Source organism: Bombus fervidus, chromosome 10 (genome assembly GCF_041682495.2).
Source record: "Bombus fervidus isolate BK054 chromosome 10, iyBomFerv1, whole genome shotgun sequence".
NCBI classification, from domain to species: Eukaryota; Metazoa; Arthropoda; class Insecta; order Hymenoptera; family Apidae; genus Bombus; species Bombus fervidus.
In genome coordinates this window covers 6,097,757-6,115,486 of record NC_091526.1, presented here as the reverse complement: position 1 = coordinate 6,115,486, position 17,730 = coordinate 6,097,757, and the positions used below count along the sequence as shown (strand labels likewise).

At 34.5% G+C, this 17,730-nt stretch overlaps 1 protein-coding gene across 1 annotated transcript in view; it reads right to left on the bottom strand.

Annotated features, from left to right (window-relative positions):
• Positions 1 to 637: 637 nt before the first annotated feature.
• The window catches only part of Glurb (metabotropic glutamate receptor B), a 306,906-nt gene continuing 289,813 nt past the window's right edge, over positions 638 to 17,730 (bottom strand). Inside the window, exons 5-16 of the mRNA XM_072011854.1 lie at positions 16,834 to 16,978; positions 11,147 to 11,398; positions 10,064 to 10,238; positions 9,719 to 9,825; positions 9,450 to 9,599; positions 9,221 to 9,354; positions 8,481 to 8,639; positions 7,363 to 7,529; positions 6,075 to 6,451; positions 5,066 to 5,217; positions 4,775 to 4,982; positions 638 to 3,064 (exon numbers count right to left, since the gene is read on the bottom strand). Of these exons, the coding sequence (XP_071867955.1) occupies positions 2,859 to 3,064; positions 4,775 to 4,982; positions 5,066 to 5,217; positions 6,075 to 6,451; positions 7,363 to 7,529; positions 8,481 to 8,639; positions 9,221 to 9,354; positions 9,450 to 9,599; positions 9,719 to 9,825; positions 10,064 to 10,238; positions 11,147 to 11,398; positions 16,834 to 16,978 (2,232 nt within the window). The 3' untranslated portion in view covers positions 638 to 2,858. The remainder of the gene's footprint in view (positions 3,065 to 4,774; positions 4,983 to 5,065; positions 5,218 to 6,074; positions 6,452 to 7,362; positions 7,530 to 8,480; positions 8,640 to 9,220; positions 9,355 to 9,449; positions 9,600 to 9,718; positions 9,826 to 10,063; positions 10,239 to 11,146; positions 11,399 to 16,833; positions 16,979 to 17,730) is intronic.

Here is a 17,730-nt window from a genome sequence, read left to right as displayed (position 1 = left end):
CACGTCATTATTGTAAAGCCTCGTTCAGATTGGTCAAGTTAGTTGAAATCAAGTTGTTTGAATTCAAGTAACCTAACTTCAAATGGATATCTAAAGGAATATTACGTTGAAGAGAGTGATTGTTATTGTTAATGTCAAACGTTAACGAGATATAATAAAAATATTATACGTGAAATATGATTTAATACAAAGCTCAGACAAATTTGATTTTGGGAACCAACATCAGTAAGTACGAAACTGAAAATATAATTACTATCATTCCTTTCAAGTTAAGGAATAATTTAAAGAGTCTCAGCTTTTCTTCAAACTTTAACGCATATTTAAAATCGAAGAAAATATGTTTGCATTGTTAAAGTATTTCAAATTATTCGAAACTAAGTGGCTTGATTGACAAAGTCCAGTGAAAAGATATAAAAGAATATTTCAAGTCAAGAAAATAACAGGTTCATACTAGTAACGAAGTTTCTAGTTACTTGAATTAAATTGCTCAAATTCAGATAACTTGGCTAATCTGAACAAGGCTGAAAATGGGCCCAGTGCTCATGGAAATCAAAAGTTGAATAAAACCGTGCCTAACAAGCTTTCTTTATTAAATTCAGGGACAAAAGGAATAAGATAATATGAATGGATAAAATAATTTCCACGATCGTGATTTTATTTCGACGACTGTTTTTCTTTCTCGTTATCTTTCGATCATTTCAACGAATACATACATACAATTTAATGTAACATCATGTAAATTTGTGTCTTTCTACTGCAGTGTTCGTACGTATTTAAAATATCCTTAAATCGTAAATAGTTCGCGCGAACTAGTTTAGAGTCCTCTTTCTTCCTTTCTCGACATTGTCATTGTATCGCATCGTAAAATTCGTCAACGCGTGACATTTTAATCTTGCATTCGAAGTCTTAACTCTTATGGAATTAATTACGGCTAAATTGGTTCCGCACAAACTAATATTTTCGTTTTTATATCTTAATACTTAACGGTATCGTCTTTATGTACCTACAATCACATATTTTCAATGTATTTACATACTCTCAAATCAAATGCAATCGTTCGAACAACAGTCAAAATACATTTACGTTCCACGTATTTGTATCATATATATAGTGGTCACGCTTTCATTTGTCCAGAATTTTCTTATTAAATGAAATTGTTGATTAACTTCAATACTCGGCTATCTGTTGAACTTTTTATCTTATCAAGCATCGTTGTTGAATATGATTTTGCTTTTTTAAAGAAACACAGGGTCAGTGCCAAACGATGGATACTGGGCTTATTTGTATCCAAAGTACAACACGTAAAACACCCTTTTCGATTCTATAAAAATTCAAAACGTTTACAAATCTTTTATACACACGCGCGGAAATAGGTCGACGCTATATAAAACGGTTCAGAACGAATTGTTTGAAGTAGTCGACAACTCTTATTTCTTGAATAATTAACGCTATCGAAAAACAACTACGTACACGAGTTAAATTGGATATGTTTATCGTATGATCGCGACTCTACGAAAAGGAGTTCTTAACGTATGTATGTACATCAGAGTGTCTACGAAACATATGTTTCATCGTTGGTTTGCTTAGATTTTCTCTTTCGTTATGTAGAGATCAAGCGTTAACGTTAGATTAAAATTAGGGCGATTAGATGTTACGAGAAAACGTTTCATGATGTTTCCGATCGATACGCAATCTTTGCATCGTTTTTGTTTCTAATTCTACATGTAGCAATTCCTATAGTCTGCAGAGAAAATATCGAAAAAAAGGAGAAACGATTATCTAAGGGTCTAACGTTCGTCAAGTCACACTTGGAAATTCTTTTTTTTAAGGATATTGTTAGCTGTTAGCTTCGAATCGTATAATTATCCTTTCGAATGACCCATGTGTGTGTTATTTCATTGAATATTTACAGAGAGAAATTTATGTACAGAACAATCGACGAATAATATTCTCGAACGATTATCGTTTTTTTCGTCTTTACTTATTTTAATATTTTTTAATATTTTAATATTATTTTTTTAATATTTTCCTTACAAAAATTCTTAATAGAAGATCGTTTAGATGTAATCGTATTTGGCAACGATATTTTCTACATACGTAACCTGCTTCCTCTTCTTTTATACACAATAACGAACTCGACTAACGATATTTACAATATTTCAATTAATTCAATTAACCGATAAATGGTTCGTGTTAATGTGCACAAACGTTATGAAATGATAGTGTATGTACAAAATAGATTTATGCATCTCACGTGATTATTACGTGTATTACGCTATGATCACAGAAGAAACCAGAGCAGTTTTTAAAACGCCACTTAACAATTGATCATGATCGATAATTATGCGTCTGGCACGGTGCAATTTGTTGCGTCTAGCAGTTTCGTGATCTCGTGTATTTATGGTAATTAACAAAATCGATGTTCCCAATTTCTTAAATACCCTTCGAATATCTTTTCATTTCATATGTTTTATCCTGTTTCTCGATAATTTAATTCCATTTGAGTTACTTTCCTTTTTTTTTTTTTTTTATTCGCAAACAGCATCGTCAATACACGAGACGAATTTTCAATATCGTTTATAATTCGTTTCCAACGTACGATAGCAGAATTTATACGATATTTTTTGCACATTCATCTTCATCCAGCCATAACATCGTTCAAAGCATAGCCTTAAAGAGAATTTTAACGTACGATGCGTATCGATATCGATATGATGAAGCACGTTCAGTCGTATTTACAAAATATCGAGACGTCATATTTGTTAATATCATTTTGCGTCCCTTTAAACTACCACGGGTTTTTTTGAAATTGGTTTCAAAGTCGTCGGCAAAATTGCCGATTCTATGGAAACTTGATGCTATAATGAAACCTCACTCTGATTTACTGGCCCGTTTCCTATTCTCGCGTTGTTATTCAATTGTTTCGTTGTTGTGGTACTTTCCTTCGATTCTTTGCTTGATATCACTGCATTCGAATCTTTGTCGTTATTGGTAGTAGTCTGAGTCGATCGGGAAACGACAGAGGGTGATGGTTTGCCATTTTTCTGATCCTTCAGCTCGTAATCTATAAACAAGTATATCTTTTAATTGAGGGATTTGTAACAAAAACGATTGTTATCAGATTTGTCAAATTTAAGCTCATAATTAAATTGCGGACATTTATACAAATTTATAATTTTATGAACCCATATGAAAAAATAGAACTTAAGCGGAGATCTGCCTCGACTATTAAATATATTATTTAATGAGTATCGCACTTTGGATATCTTATATCGTTTTGCATATTACGTGCGCATTTTTCCTTCTTTAAATTTTCCATAGAAAATCCCTATAAAACTAAAACAATAATACATTCAAATATGTAGTCAGAAGCGAGACTCGCATGATGGAATTAATATTATACAAAATAATCTCTATTCTAATTTATAGCCAAATGAAAATTGACCAGTTCTACGAAAATAGTCCTTGTCGTGATTCTACAATTTCATAATTTAATTAGATATATTTCTTCTACGATATCATTGCAAACACATGATATGATGTAATACGATAAGTATTTTGGAAAAAAATTTGAAATTTATTATGCTAGAGTTTCTCTTTTCCGGAAGAAAAGTAAACGTAGACAAAGATTGTTTTTATTACTAGGAACTTAATTAATTCGCACAAAGAATAAAAATGTTTGTTTAATATAGAGAATAGTTCGGTGTGTTTATGAGAATATATAAAGAACGTTACGCGTTATAAAAAATAATTTTTTAGTAGTTTCTAAAAAACTGTTCTAGGCAACCGGTTGTTTAATTAAAAATCTGTGTTGATAATTAAATGCTTTCCTCGGGAAATGTAGTGTATTAGGGTGTATACTCTAAAGAAATTAAAGAAACGTATTTTCTTGAAAAATATTAAATCATTTGGAGGGATTATTTCGTAAACGATTTTAACGTTGAAGCGAAAATTTGTTAAAATTATTAATTTTGTGATATATTGTTATGTGAACGTAGGATTTGTTTGAATCTAAGTAATCTCTCTTAAACTAATAGACTTTTAAATGTGTTTGGTGCTTGCTGAAATGTCTGTAATTATGAGAAAGATTGTGCATGAATTATTGAAACTTTTAAAAACAATATTAGAGAGAAACAGATGACCTAGATAAAAAGAAAATAGATTGAGTCTATCAAAAAGTTTATTAGAAGGTAGCTGTAGAAAGTAAAGAATGGATATAGAATTATATCTGAATGTCGGTTCAAAATGAAATTATACTAAGAAAGAAACTACATAAGAAATTATTTTTTTGAAAGAATGTTGTGATTCGCTCGTGATAAAGTTAAAGAAAATTAACTTATTGTTAGTTTAAGGAGCCTAACAATCGTCAGTTAGTAACTGTTGTTTCTTTCACATCAAAAGAACTTCAACTACGTTTGAAGCTCGAAAAAAAAAAATAAATTTACAGAGTTTTGACAAAGTGTAATTTATCAATTTATTTCAAATTATTTTTACACAACAGAGTTGATTACTGAATAATTTGTACGAGGCTTTAGCCTTAGTAAAGGATATTAGCCTTAGTAAAGTAATTAGTTTTCCACAACATCTCGCCACGAGAAGACGTGTAATTCACACCATGGAAAGAATTCTAAGTTCTTGAAAAAACTGTTCTCTTCGATTATTGAATTTTTACAAGAAAGCGTTAATCTTCTCAGAAATGAAAGAATATAACAATATGGTTTTCTCCAAATTCTCAAATCACCTCTCAATAATATTTCAAGTCGAGGATACTCACATTCGCTTTGAGTCGAGCAGTCTATAGTAGTGGCAATGTGTTTCTTGACAGTTTTATTCTGGTCGCAGGTAGCCGCAGTCAATGTAACTGGTGCTATCATGCTAGAAGCGTTGGTGGCCGTGACTGCAGAACTTTTTGTCGTGCTGTATCTAGCTGGCATCATACTCTGACGCACGTTCCTGTCCGGTCGTATTAAAATGATGTACAACTGTCGGAAAGTAACGTAATGTTAAAGTTCGCAGCTCATTATACATCTTAAGTTTTGTCGCAGTAAATCGTCAACTGAATTACCTTAGGACTGAAGAGACACGCTATAGTTACGGATGCGGATAAGCTTATAGTGACTGACATCGAGGTGATTCTTAATGCGACATTGTTTCCAGTTCCAAAATACAGCGGCACGAAAGCCAGCCATATCACACACGTAGTATACATCGTAAAACCTGCAGAGGAAACACGCATAAATTTGTGCATACGTATGCAAATTTATTTATGCAACGGAATATTTATTTGTCAGCAGTCAGCAGTTTTTGAGCACAAAAGAGAATACTAAACCAGTAACGTTACCCACATTGTTTCGTCTCACGATTCTCATAGATCCAAGTGAACTATTCTCATTAATGTCTCAAGATTCTGTGTGCTTTCAAGAGCATTCTACAAAGGGAGGCTGAAGTTTATGATTCAAGAGAAGTTCAGTGTTTTAGACGCGGACTTATCGCTCGAACCCTCGCCCTTGAGTTATATTCCAACTTGCAGTCTTAAAGCCTTTCAGACCTAAATTTTGCGAGAGTACCCGGTTGCGCCGCTAATAAAATTTTCTGTCGGGAAATATTGCGCGTCTAGCTTTAACGAGTTCTGTAAAAGGTTGACATAGTTCTACCGTGGAACTTAAAGATATTAGACTTCGATATCACTATGGAGATTCGATACAAAATCGAAACGGCTTGACACATTCGCTGCTACAAAAATGTGACCTGTCAAAAATTGTAAAATTTTTTGATTAAATTATACGTTTTAATTGAAGCGATTCAATATGCTTCGGTAGCAGTGAAAGGATTAAACACAATGGATGGTAGACAAATTTGAAATTTTGAAGACTTTCAAAAATGTCTTTATCCTAAGAAATCCGTAATATTTGCGTCACCATACTGTTCATTGTTTTTTTTCCCGATTTTCTAAGCTTCTCATTGAAACGCACAGAAGTAAAAAGTTATGAAAGAGTTAGTCGCAATAGCTGGTCTACAGGTTTGAACAGGTATACACAGTATACACAGCAATATTCAAACGTATATATACTCACCGATGTGTTTGCTCTCGTTAAAAGCTTCTGGAATTTTTCTGGTAAGAACAGCATACACGGTGCAAACGACGATCAACATGATAGGATAGGCGAAGGCGATCATGTAACTGGCATCAATGTAACTGTTACAAACGAGCAAATTGTCTTCTCTGGTTGGATAATGATGCATCGCTTTAGCTGGATCGATTATCATCCAGACACCGTTAACTAAAATTTGTACGAAGACTAAACCGGAACAAATGATCAGCTGTGATCGTGGAGATATGAAAGATGGTCTTTTGGCGCTGTGTTTGCTCGCATTGAAGATCCTCGATATTCGATTTGTCTTCGTTAAAAGCGCAGCGTAGACGACGGTGAAACAGAAACCAGCGGCAAATCTGTGAAACGATAGGTCTTTAGTAGTTCCTGTGACGTAAATTTACGTACAAATTTTCCTTTTTGGTACATACACGATCAATTCACCGCAATCGTATTTCATGATTTACTGGGATACGTAAGTGGTAATAAATTTCGATGGATAAAATTTTATTTTCTTAGTGGACAAGAAAATTTTGAAGCTCTTTTTCTCCGCTAAAATATCGAGATATATGCTTTGTCGAAGTTTTTCTAAATGGAACCACATAGTATTTTATTACAATACAGTATGTATCGGTTTCTTCTATATACACTGTTAAATGTATTGTATTAAACAGGTCAGAATTTTTAAACTGAATTCTGTGCTTAGAATGTTTGAATTCTCTGCTCAGGCTATTCTGATCGGATGATTTTTATTCGAATGTAATATTTCCTGGAAATGATTCTCTCCTTGCTAGTGTATTAGAATATTTATCGAGGTCGAGATGTAAGCCGAACATTTGTTGAAATTATGTGCTAATCAAATTTCGAATAAAAGATACTTTCCAAACGATCATAATAGCCTGATCATCATTGTAACAAATGTCATTTAATACAAATAAAACAGAAGTTTTCCGAGCGCGAAGACGTTTAAGAAATTGAAGCAGGTGCAACTTTGACCTCTAAATAGATTTGCCGATGTGCTTTATATCCTTCTTTTGATTCTCCGTAATTGAACTAAATTTAATTCACTTTCACCCATGAAATTTCGTCTCTCGATTTTATCAGCTTTGCAGGTATTGATCATGTATTCCCGTTTCCTGGTTAATGTCAATTTACCGGCTCTGTGACCTACTCGTTTCTACGGGGAATTGAATTTTTTCATCGCCCGCAGGTCGCTTCTTGCTGAAGGAAATATGGGCTACGCTTTGTCCTAGGATCTTTAACCCCTTACCTTTGTATACCACAAACGATGTCCGTCGGTCTGAGAACAAGCGTGAACGTAACGAGATAACAAAGCAGAATGCCGGACAGTAGGACGTATGATAGTTCGCGACCAGATGCACGAACTACTGGTGTGTCGTTGTGCTTCAGAAACACACCGCACACGCACAAAGTTATCTGTCAACAGAGAGACGTTCGTGTTTTTTTATATTGACTTTTATTCGAATCTTTATTAGTTTGAGCTATGAGGAATTTGATGGATATGAATATTTGATGGTGAAAGCGTTGACGATAGTTCATTTTAAGAGAAAAAGACAAGAAAGGAAGAAAAAGGTGAGGAGAGAAAAAAGAATGGGTGAAAAGGGAAAAGAAGTTAAAGAGGAAGGGAGTGTAAGGAAAAGAAGAGACGAGAAGAGGAGAAAGAACAGAAAATACAGAAGGTGATAAAAAGAGAATGGAGAAAGGAAAAGAAACGTAAGATAGAACAGAGAAGATATTAGGAGCCTGTCTGGACTTAGATTTATTTGACTTGAAGATATCAGAATATTTTTCACTATTAAATCTTCTTTATTTATAATGCAAAATATATAGATCCCAATTATTTTGATAAAAAATAAAAAGAGCAGGGAGATACCTTACAGTAAAATAGATTTGGATCAATATTTTTAGATCATCGTTACTTTGGATCTCGAGAATGAATATGTAAAATGTGAATGCGTTGATGTTGCTTCAATATCGTTCGTATAATGTGTTTTCAAGATAACCTTAATTCTCAACGTGCAATTTCGAGCTACTATTTTGATATTTACAAAATAATTCGAGTAATGAAAAAACGGGATCGATAATGCAGCTGGTTTTTGTGGCAGCAGTTTTATCGTAGACTGTCGACTAGCCTAATGCATTGTTGTTGAAATTGCATTTTACGCAGTTGAACAGTCGGCTGATGATTATTTTATCGTGTGTATACTGTAGATTGCAGCATGTAATGTTTTTAGAACAAACGATCTTTATCAGGAAACTTTTTCTTTGCTACCCTAGTTCTTATCTCTCCTTTAATTTTCTCTGTAAGCTATTCGTTTATATTTTCCTTCGTAAATATATTATTTCTCATTTAATAAAATTACTTACTAGAATCCCTGTGGCAGAGAAAGACATTGCCCCTATCGCCCATCCGCTTTCTGGTCGCAGGAATTCCTCGGGGATATCACGACAAGCAGAATGCATGTCGTCAGGTACTGTACCTTGACGACAAGGAATACATTGGTTCTCGTCTTTTGGATGTCGTATCTGTTTAACAGACATTCAAATTTCATGAAAAACTCGCCCAAGGCAGATCCGTGCTATATTTATTCTAGTGGCTGCTTGAGAGGTAGAACGCTTAAAGAGAAAGTTCCTTTTAGAGATTCAAAGAGATCTTCTACGCTGCATTGAAGTCGTACGTTGTCTGTTACGTTATCCACGAAGAACAAATGCGCGAATGATGTTTCAAGTAATATAGGGGCGGACCAATAAATATGACTCAGATACTTATTTGATATTATAGAAAAATTCCTGCAAGAATCACTATGCAGCTATTGTAGAGAAAAAGTAATATTCAGAAGGAATTCTTTTATTAAACATGTTGTTTACTGTATGAGAAAACATTGTCTATTCCGCGTACGTCACGAAAATACGTCTATGAAAGGGGATGTCAACTCGAACTCGGTTGAAATATTTTTTCATCTTTGAAAATAAAATTCTATTCCACAGGTTGTTGGGTGACATAAAACTGGAAAATTGGATGCAAACAAATTATCAGGCGTCGAATGGAAAATATTTCGCGTTAAGATAACCGAAACGATCCGTGGAGCGAATATCAGGTTACAAACCTGATATTGAGTGCAGTTGAAGCAGTGCCAACAGCATCTCTCACCCTCGACGTATTTCTTTGCTTGGCCGACTTCGCAGGGTAGAGAACACACGCTTTCCGGTGGCAGAGGATGTCCAAGTTTAAATTGGATTTCTGCAAGGAATATGCGAGTAGGTAGCGAGAGCACAGGTGCTGTTCAATTTCGCGAGAAAAAGACAGAATTGCGAAACGACCAATTTACTACTTACCGGGCATATCCAAATCCAATGTACCCTCGAGGTAATTGCCGACTCGAACCCACTTATACTTGCCAGGTTCTACCTGTTTGAAGTGTATGATGTTGTATCGAGCTGGCCCATCTCCGTTCTTGTCAAATTTGAACATGTCACCACTCAGACCTTCAACGAAATCGAAATCGATATTCGACATCTTTATAAATATTTTTAGTAATCCATAGAACACGAAGTTTTATCATTTCGACGATTTATTAAACTTCCAGTTTCATTTGCATTCTTACCTTCAAAGGATACTTTCTGAAGATATCTTAAGAGCTCCGTGCCATTAGTAGGTTTCATCGCGTCGCAAAGTCCAGGTTTTCCGCCGCAAAGATCTTTGTGCATATCCCTGAACGTGGAATAAAGATCTACGTGTTCATCGAGAAATATGTAACTAAATTGCGGATGTTTAAGCAATAATAACGAAGCGAAGCTTGAACAGAAGTATCTTATATTTGTTATAGTATTGTTATAGTATAGTATTATATTAGTATTATATTTTGCTTTTTTATTATTCATGCATACACATCCACAGTTTAGATGTAACGCTTGTTACGCTTGAAGAGAAACAAGAAAAATTGAATTACCGAAAGGCATAGGCGAATGCCATGACAGCATCGGAAACGAATTGAAGTTGATCCTCGAACGCTGTATTCTGTTTCGTTAAACGTTCTTTGGTCGTGCAGGGTTTCGTATACTTCGTATTGTACGGAGTTACGGATGAGTTCGGGTATTTACATTGAAAATGGTCTTCCCAGAATTCTAAAATCATTCGCAACACGTTCCACTATAATACGTTATATTCTTCATTGAAAGATTTCAATAAATTCTATTTTCTGTTATCTTTTTCTCTAATTCTCTAATAGAAACCCTATGTTTCTTAATATATTCTCGTTTATTTCGTACTTATTTGCGGTGTTACTATATGTTTGTAGTTTCATGTGGTTTTAAAGAAATCGCTATGGGACACACTGAATTCACCTAAATCAGTTATTGCTTGAACCATTAGCTTTGGTGCATAATAGGCGTCTTAAGAGACTAATTGTCTATAATCTGATTGCTATTGCTTACAATTTTTCATTCGAATAAAAAGATTCCGAATTAACGATTTCTATAAGCAGATTATTTTGCGATAATGATATAACAATAAAAGAAAATAATAGACAGCAAAAGTATAAAGCAATTAGTGAAACACATAAACATACGAATGTGTAAGTGTCAATCTCTATGGTGTTATGGAGAAAAGGGATAAAAAAATAGTGACTTAAGTAATGGTAAAGACAGTTACATATAATATATTGACTACATTTTCTTGAAACGTAATCAAATATATATAAAAGCTTTTAGGTCCCTTGATCTTTATTTCTCTAATCATTTTATATCACAACGAAATCGCTTATGAATGACACCCCCGAATGAGGATCGAAAGAAAAAGTCAGCCTTCAATAAAAGTTTGAAGGAAGTTATACTTCAAATTAGATGCAAAATTGGAAGGAAGCATTTTCTGGAACTAGGTGCCTCCTGTTGTTGTTTCATTCAGATAGTTTCGTTAATCATTTGAGCGTTTAGTTTGGTACGATAGATAGATCACGCAGCCCTGGAGTTGTTATTCACGGAAGTTAGAATTAGCGAAGTTTAACGAAGCTCGCGTGTTTCAGTCGTTCGCTTACCAACAAACCACGGATTCCTTCGGTTGTTCTCGACAGTCAAATTCAGGAAGTATTCTTCGAAACCCTTGACAGGATTGGCTTGAGGTTGAACCGATAGAGTACCTTCGACTTCCGGCTCGTTACCATTGCTAACTAAACCTCTGGCGCTCCATCCATCGCTGCCGATCCACGAAAACGCACCGGTTACATTGAGGCGTCTAACGGCTCTCATAACTCCAGCAACTTCTTGATCCGAGCCGAATATTATGCATCCTAAACACACAGACGTTAGTAAAAGAAAAGTTGATCAATACCGTTAACGTTTCCACTTTATTTATACTATATTATATTTTATTCATATTTTATAATATTCTCTGGTATTAGAATGACGAAGTTTGGAGCGTTAAACTTTGTGTCTAGTAAAAGGAATTAACTAGTTGACAAATGAACATATGTGAATTTTTATCAATTATCAACTTCGAGACATTTATTTTGAGAATTTTTTAATTCTGGAGCTCAGACAATTTTCTCCTAATTCCAGCAGCTTCTTGATCCGAGCTGAATATTATGCATCTTAAACGATCAGATGAAAGAAAAGCTAATTGATACTGTCGGAATTTTCACGGACTGCATGATTTGCTAAGATCTACTATCAGGATTATGAACTCTGACAAATGTTCTACTTTAAAAGGAATTGTAAATGAGATATTTAGGTTTTTATCAAATTCATTGAGTTTTAATAGTTCCGTTTTGAGATATTTTAAAAGTGAGAACTGATAATTCTCATAAATGTGGAATGATGGAACTAGTCCACGTGGAAATTATTTCCGATATTTCAGGAAGTTACGTATAATTACAGAAGTTTTATTAAAGAAGACGAAATTCCATATGCATCAATGTAATAGCTGTCGTAATTCTACCTCTTCGTTCTCATTCATGCAAAATTAAATTTCCATTTAATCGTACCTAAGAATAAATCGATAATATATGATTGAATATCGATTGAAATTTATATTACGCAAGAACTAAAGTCTTTTTCAAGTCGCCACAAGAAGGAGGATTTAATTACGTCTCCTATATCCATCTCTTTAGATCGTCACTCTCCCGGTTATTTGAGTTCGCGAATGGGTTAATTATGAATTTTCGTAGAATCAAATATTTGCAATAGATGAAACCAGGTCATTCGTAATTCGAACAAAAAGATTCTTATTTGTAATCAGTCAAAAATTATCCTGAGCACAAAGAGATTTTCCAGCTCACCTGCTTTATAAATAACGCAACATAACTCGTTCCGAACATTCTACAAAAGTCCACAGACAACTAGAAAGATATTTTTTGTTGGTTGGAATCAAAGGAAGTACGACGGTAGAGATACTTTACGACAGGACTGGAATTTAATTTAATGCAATTGCTGCGTATTTCTTTTTTGCTGCCGTCTCCGCTGCTTTTCCTCCCTTCGAGTCTCTGTTTCAGGGGTGACTTAATTAATTTTCTTGAGAATAGAACCTATCGAAACATCATGAGCTGAAGACTGATATAATTTCATTGCTACCTGTATCCATCGAAATACCGGAAACTTTCATTTCTTTTATAGACTATTTTTGTATTCCACTTTTCCCACTATTTTTTTCAATATAACAAGCAGAAATTAAACTTTTCACTGTCTTTCATCAAACTTTATATTTCAGACCAAAAACAATCTTTGATCGTCTATTTTGATACGATACAAAACGCTGCAGATATGTATTGGATCGGTTCTCCATTATCGATTTTCAATTAAGTATTATTCCCTGTAGTATAAGTATAGTTCCCTTCAGAAGTATATTGTCTTTTACCTTCCCATTGTCTTCATTAGTATTTGATCTTCGATAGGTCCAAGTTTCAAAAAGATTGATACAGTAGTGAAAAAAGGACAAACGAAAGTTTAAATCTAAAGCAGTTGTACTTCATATCGTATATTTAAAAAAGAGAGCAATAGCGATAACCTAAATAAAAAAAAATATTAGTTCAGTTTATCCGCAAGCTGTGATTTTCGCAGTTCCCGTAGGGAAATTTTGACTAGACAGTTTTACCAAATTCTAAGCGTTACACAGATTTTGTAAGTTAGGAACAGAAAAATTAGTTTCTAGAAAGTTTCTAGAAAAGGGAGAAAAAATAATTTCTGCTCTCGTAATACTTTTTTGTAATTTCGCGTGAAATTTTCGTTAAAAAAGACAACGAAACTCGTATTTAACATTTAGTCCCATTAAATGGAATCAACTAGTTGACAAATTATCATACTCGAATTTTTATCAGCTACAATTCTACGAAAAGTAAAAATTACTTAATAAAAAAGCAACATGTATTTTCCTCCATGCAAATTAATTCGCGAAGTAAACATTTTCGCAATTTTATTTCGCATACGCCTCGCGTCCGTTCTATCATTTTTCTTTTCGTCTCACACTCTCGACCTTACGTTTCACTGGTGCATTTACGGTGCACTGCTTCTTGACGAAGTTCCGTGTAATCTAGTTCCTCACAAAAAATAACCTTGCAACGAACGAGCTGTTCTACGCGGTTACGTTTCTCTTCTCATGTCGACGAGAAGCTCGAGACCTTAACTCGAGTCTTAAACAAAGGGTGGCGGATAAATGTGAGAATGGATCTGAGATTGCTCGTCGATCAGCCCTGATAAAGTACACATCGATACCGTAGCTGTAACGGTAAGTAAGACGAAGCTGTATAAGCCGAAGTATCCTTCGTAAAAGGGAGCTGGTCAAAGGTTATCCCACCTTTCAACGTTTCGTTCTATTCGTAGAACAGAGTAATTTCAACTCTGATGAATTCTAGGTATCGCTAAGAGAACAAACAGCTAATGAGAAACTGAGAGCTTCAATAGCTAGAAACTTCGGCTCGCGAATACCATTTAAACGTTACGAGACGCAAATTAACCCGTTTACTCGTCAGTTTGCAGAATAACCATAGAATGTCGTGATTCGTGGAACGAGGAAGGTTCACGTAATGGATGAGGCATTGATGATACGCGATTTCAAGCAAAAACGTCTGCAATTCAACCATTGAAAAGTCTTGTTCAAAAGGAATTCTAAATAACGAGCTTGGCTTTTCGCTCGGATTTTTAGATATTTTAGATTTTAGTTAGTACCTGGAAACACTGGAAAAATTGTAACTATAAAGTTACAGAAGATTCGATCTGTCTGCATGCGTGAAAGTTTCTGGTGAAACGACATGAAAATCTCTTTCTGTTTAATCTTTTTTGCTTTTTCATTCTAACGAACTACATGTGCGACGAGTCACGCGATCAACCAAAAGTTTTAGCTCTTATACTATTATTACGAGTATTTTACTGTAGACAGATTATACATTTTTGTACCTTGATATTTTGAATAAATGCATCACAGATTTTAGTCTACGCATAATATACGCACAAAAACTTTTTATAGTAAGTGCCAAAACACTTTTGCGTGCCGCTGTTCATAGGGAACTGTTCATTATGGAAGGATTGAAGAGAACCTAGTGAAAAGTTCAATGCTGTCGAATGTTCCTTGGGCGAAACCCGTTCATACGAAATAGGTTACACATAGTTGGATCTTAACGCCTACTCTCGCGTCACGGTAATTCCAGCTTTGTATTCATGAACATTGAAGAACTTTATAGATTTTTCGATACGTCGAACTTTTCTCTTCTGGAGATGCGCAATGTGCACGGAAATATTCCATAACGTGCGATAAATGTTCGAAGTTGCGTTGCAATATTTTACGACAGGTTTGATTACAAATAAGATTCTCTGATATCGAGATACATGAGAATTTGTATCATATAAATTATGTTATTCCAAATTAATGGTTTCCTCTATTTGAGAGATAAATTGAATAATCAAATATAGGTATGTATTGATTAAATGTTTGCATTGCTGTTGGTTATTCTAACTACTAAAATAAATTCAAGAGTAATATTAAATTATGATAACGATATCGGAGATCACGAAATCAAATTACCTTCCGATCATATTTTTGAAAAGATCATCTATTAGAAAACTGAAAAATATTGAAAATTTTTACCGATCTTAATTTCGTATAAGATAAATACGTAGATAAAATCAAAAAATTTTTCGTTAAACTTTCTGGTTGATTATTGTATTTGTCTTCGATCGTGTCTGTTTCAGAATGGCCGTTTTTGCTTGATAAAGGAGGCGCTCTTTTAATAGAAACAAAACCGAAGAGATTCGGTTTTCTCAGTCCTGTTTCGAAGGAACTGAGAAGTTACGGGACTAGTCGATGAAATTCCAGGGATTCACGTTTTATCTGGGAAAGTATCGAGTCGTCTTAGCTTCCTCCCATTTTGATAACGAAATGGGAGCACGGTTAAGATAAGAATCTCTATCATTCAAAGCTAAAAGACTCTCTCCTTTTTCTTTTATTATGTTCCACCGGAAGCATCTTTGTTTCGCCGTTCTTTCGTTTCAATTTCATGTCGATGGGTCAGTCTTCTCCCCTTCATCTCGTTTCGATCGATGCCTCTCCCTTTAGTAGCGAGCTTTGTCGTATCAAATACACTTTGATAACTCGATAGAAGTTCGTTTGTGAAATACACGCGAATATTTCGTGAATCGAAAATTTCTCTGCAAATGTTAATTATCGTGGAGAGTGCTATCATTGTTGAGAATTCTCTAGATAGTTTTCCATCTACGCGTAATAAATGCATTTTAGCAGCTGTTTATCGAAGCTGCTTTTACGTGTCATTTACAAATTCCTGAGAAGTTATTTTCTTGTGAAATCCTTACAAGAAATTCTTCATTTTGTCGTGCATATGTTTTAATAGCTGACTTCAAATTTTTCTACAAAATATTTTCTTATATAGCGATCATTCTAAATTGTTGAATAAAGATAGAATAAATTTTCTTCGTATATTTTTTGTTGCAATGATTATTAGATTAGAAGAAATATTCAATTCAAGAAATTTTAAGAAATACATGAGGATACTTTAAATCGTAGGATAAAAATAAAGTTCAATTTCTTTATACGTTTTTACTTTAAACAGGCAGATATATAAACACGGGAAATATTTAATTGGAGAATCTTTTCAAAATGTCTATGAGTTTGCAGATACTGTGGACAATTTTAATTATAGAATAGAATTAAAATAGAATATTTTTGTACATTTTTAATTTTAGAAAATATATGTTTCTTGGCAGTATTCAATTTTCTCCAATGATATCAGCTATTTACGTGCTAGGCAACGCGGTTATATGTAACGCGGTTATAGCCGAAAAATCGATAGCTATGTGTTTAGAGTTGTGAGCTTTCCAATTTACGATTGGTTGCTATCGAGTTGGCCAAACCGGGAATCGTTGCGAGTGAATCTTACGATTTCGAAATTGTTTGCCATTAGATCTTTAATTTATTTCTACGGTTTACTTCTGCTCCGTACTCAAAGATAAACTAGCTGTGCAGCTTTTCTTCTATTTTATTTATATATCATTTTGATCACGCCTCCGGTTTCAATATTTTTTTCTCTCTCTAAATATTTCAACGTCACGTGAAAGTTATAAATAAAAAAAAACCGATTTTTACAATCCACGTACTTTTTCAAATTTTGTTTCTTTTTTACGAGGACAAATCGAATATTTCTCACCGAGAGATTTGAATTCCATGCGAAATTCTATTTTTTCTATATTCTGTTATTTAATATTTCGAACAAAAATGGCTTACCTCGTGCTCTCGGTTTGGTTAACAATTTCAAGACTATCTCGTCGTAAGCCTTCTCTTCGGCAACGCCAGAATCTTTCACTAATTTTTCCTTAATGGCGATGCATATGTTGTACTTTCCCAGCAGCTCTTCCAGCTCTTCGAACGCCTGTAACAAATCGAACAGTGTCTCCGTAATCACATTGAATTTCTATTTTCTTCGTTTCTGTTTATCAGCATGTATCGCGACTGCGACCCTAAGCAGACTTTGAAACAACGAGACGAAAGAAGAAGAGACAGCAAAATCTCGTTTCAAAGAAGACGATGCTGAGCGAATCAGTGACTTTGCCTTTGATGGAAAGATGCGCTCTTAAATACGACATAAAAAGGTTAATACATCTCCGAGATGGATTATACTTGTAAATAGCGAGGAAAATAAAAAAGAAATGAACTGGTAGCTAAGAACGTGGAACGAATCTCTATACTGGAATTCGTTTCTCCAACGGTCCTGTCGATTCGTAAGGAAAAGACGAGGGTGTGAAAAAAAGATGGATAGCCTCGTCTAATAAAGATCTACGTTCTTTTGATCGATTCTGATTTCATTCCGGGGGAAAATAGTTTAATTCGCGTCGTCGCGTAATAAGGTCGCTCGTTATCGATTTCCGTTTTACGATAGGTAAACTTTGCCATCTCTGTGTCCTTCCGTGTTGATCGATCCGCCGTTACACGTGTCTGATGTTGATCTCTCGACAGATTGCCGCGATCTGATGATTCGACCCGTGGAAATAAATTACGCGTTAGCACCCGCCCGGTTAATATCGGCTCTTAGATGTCAAATACATCCAACGTGAACCGAGATTAATTTCTCTGTCATCGTTTCGTTCAAACAACTAGCATAAATGGACGTAACGCTGTCGATGA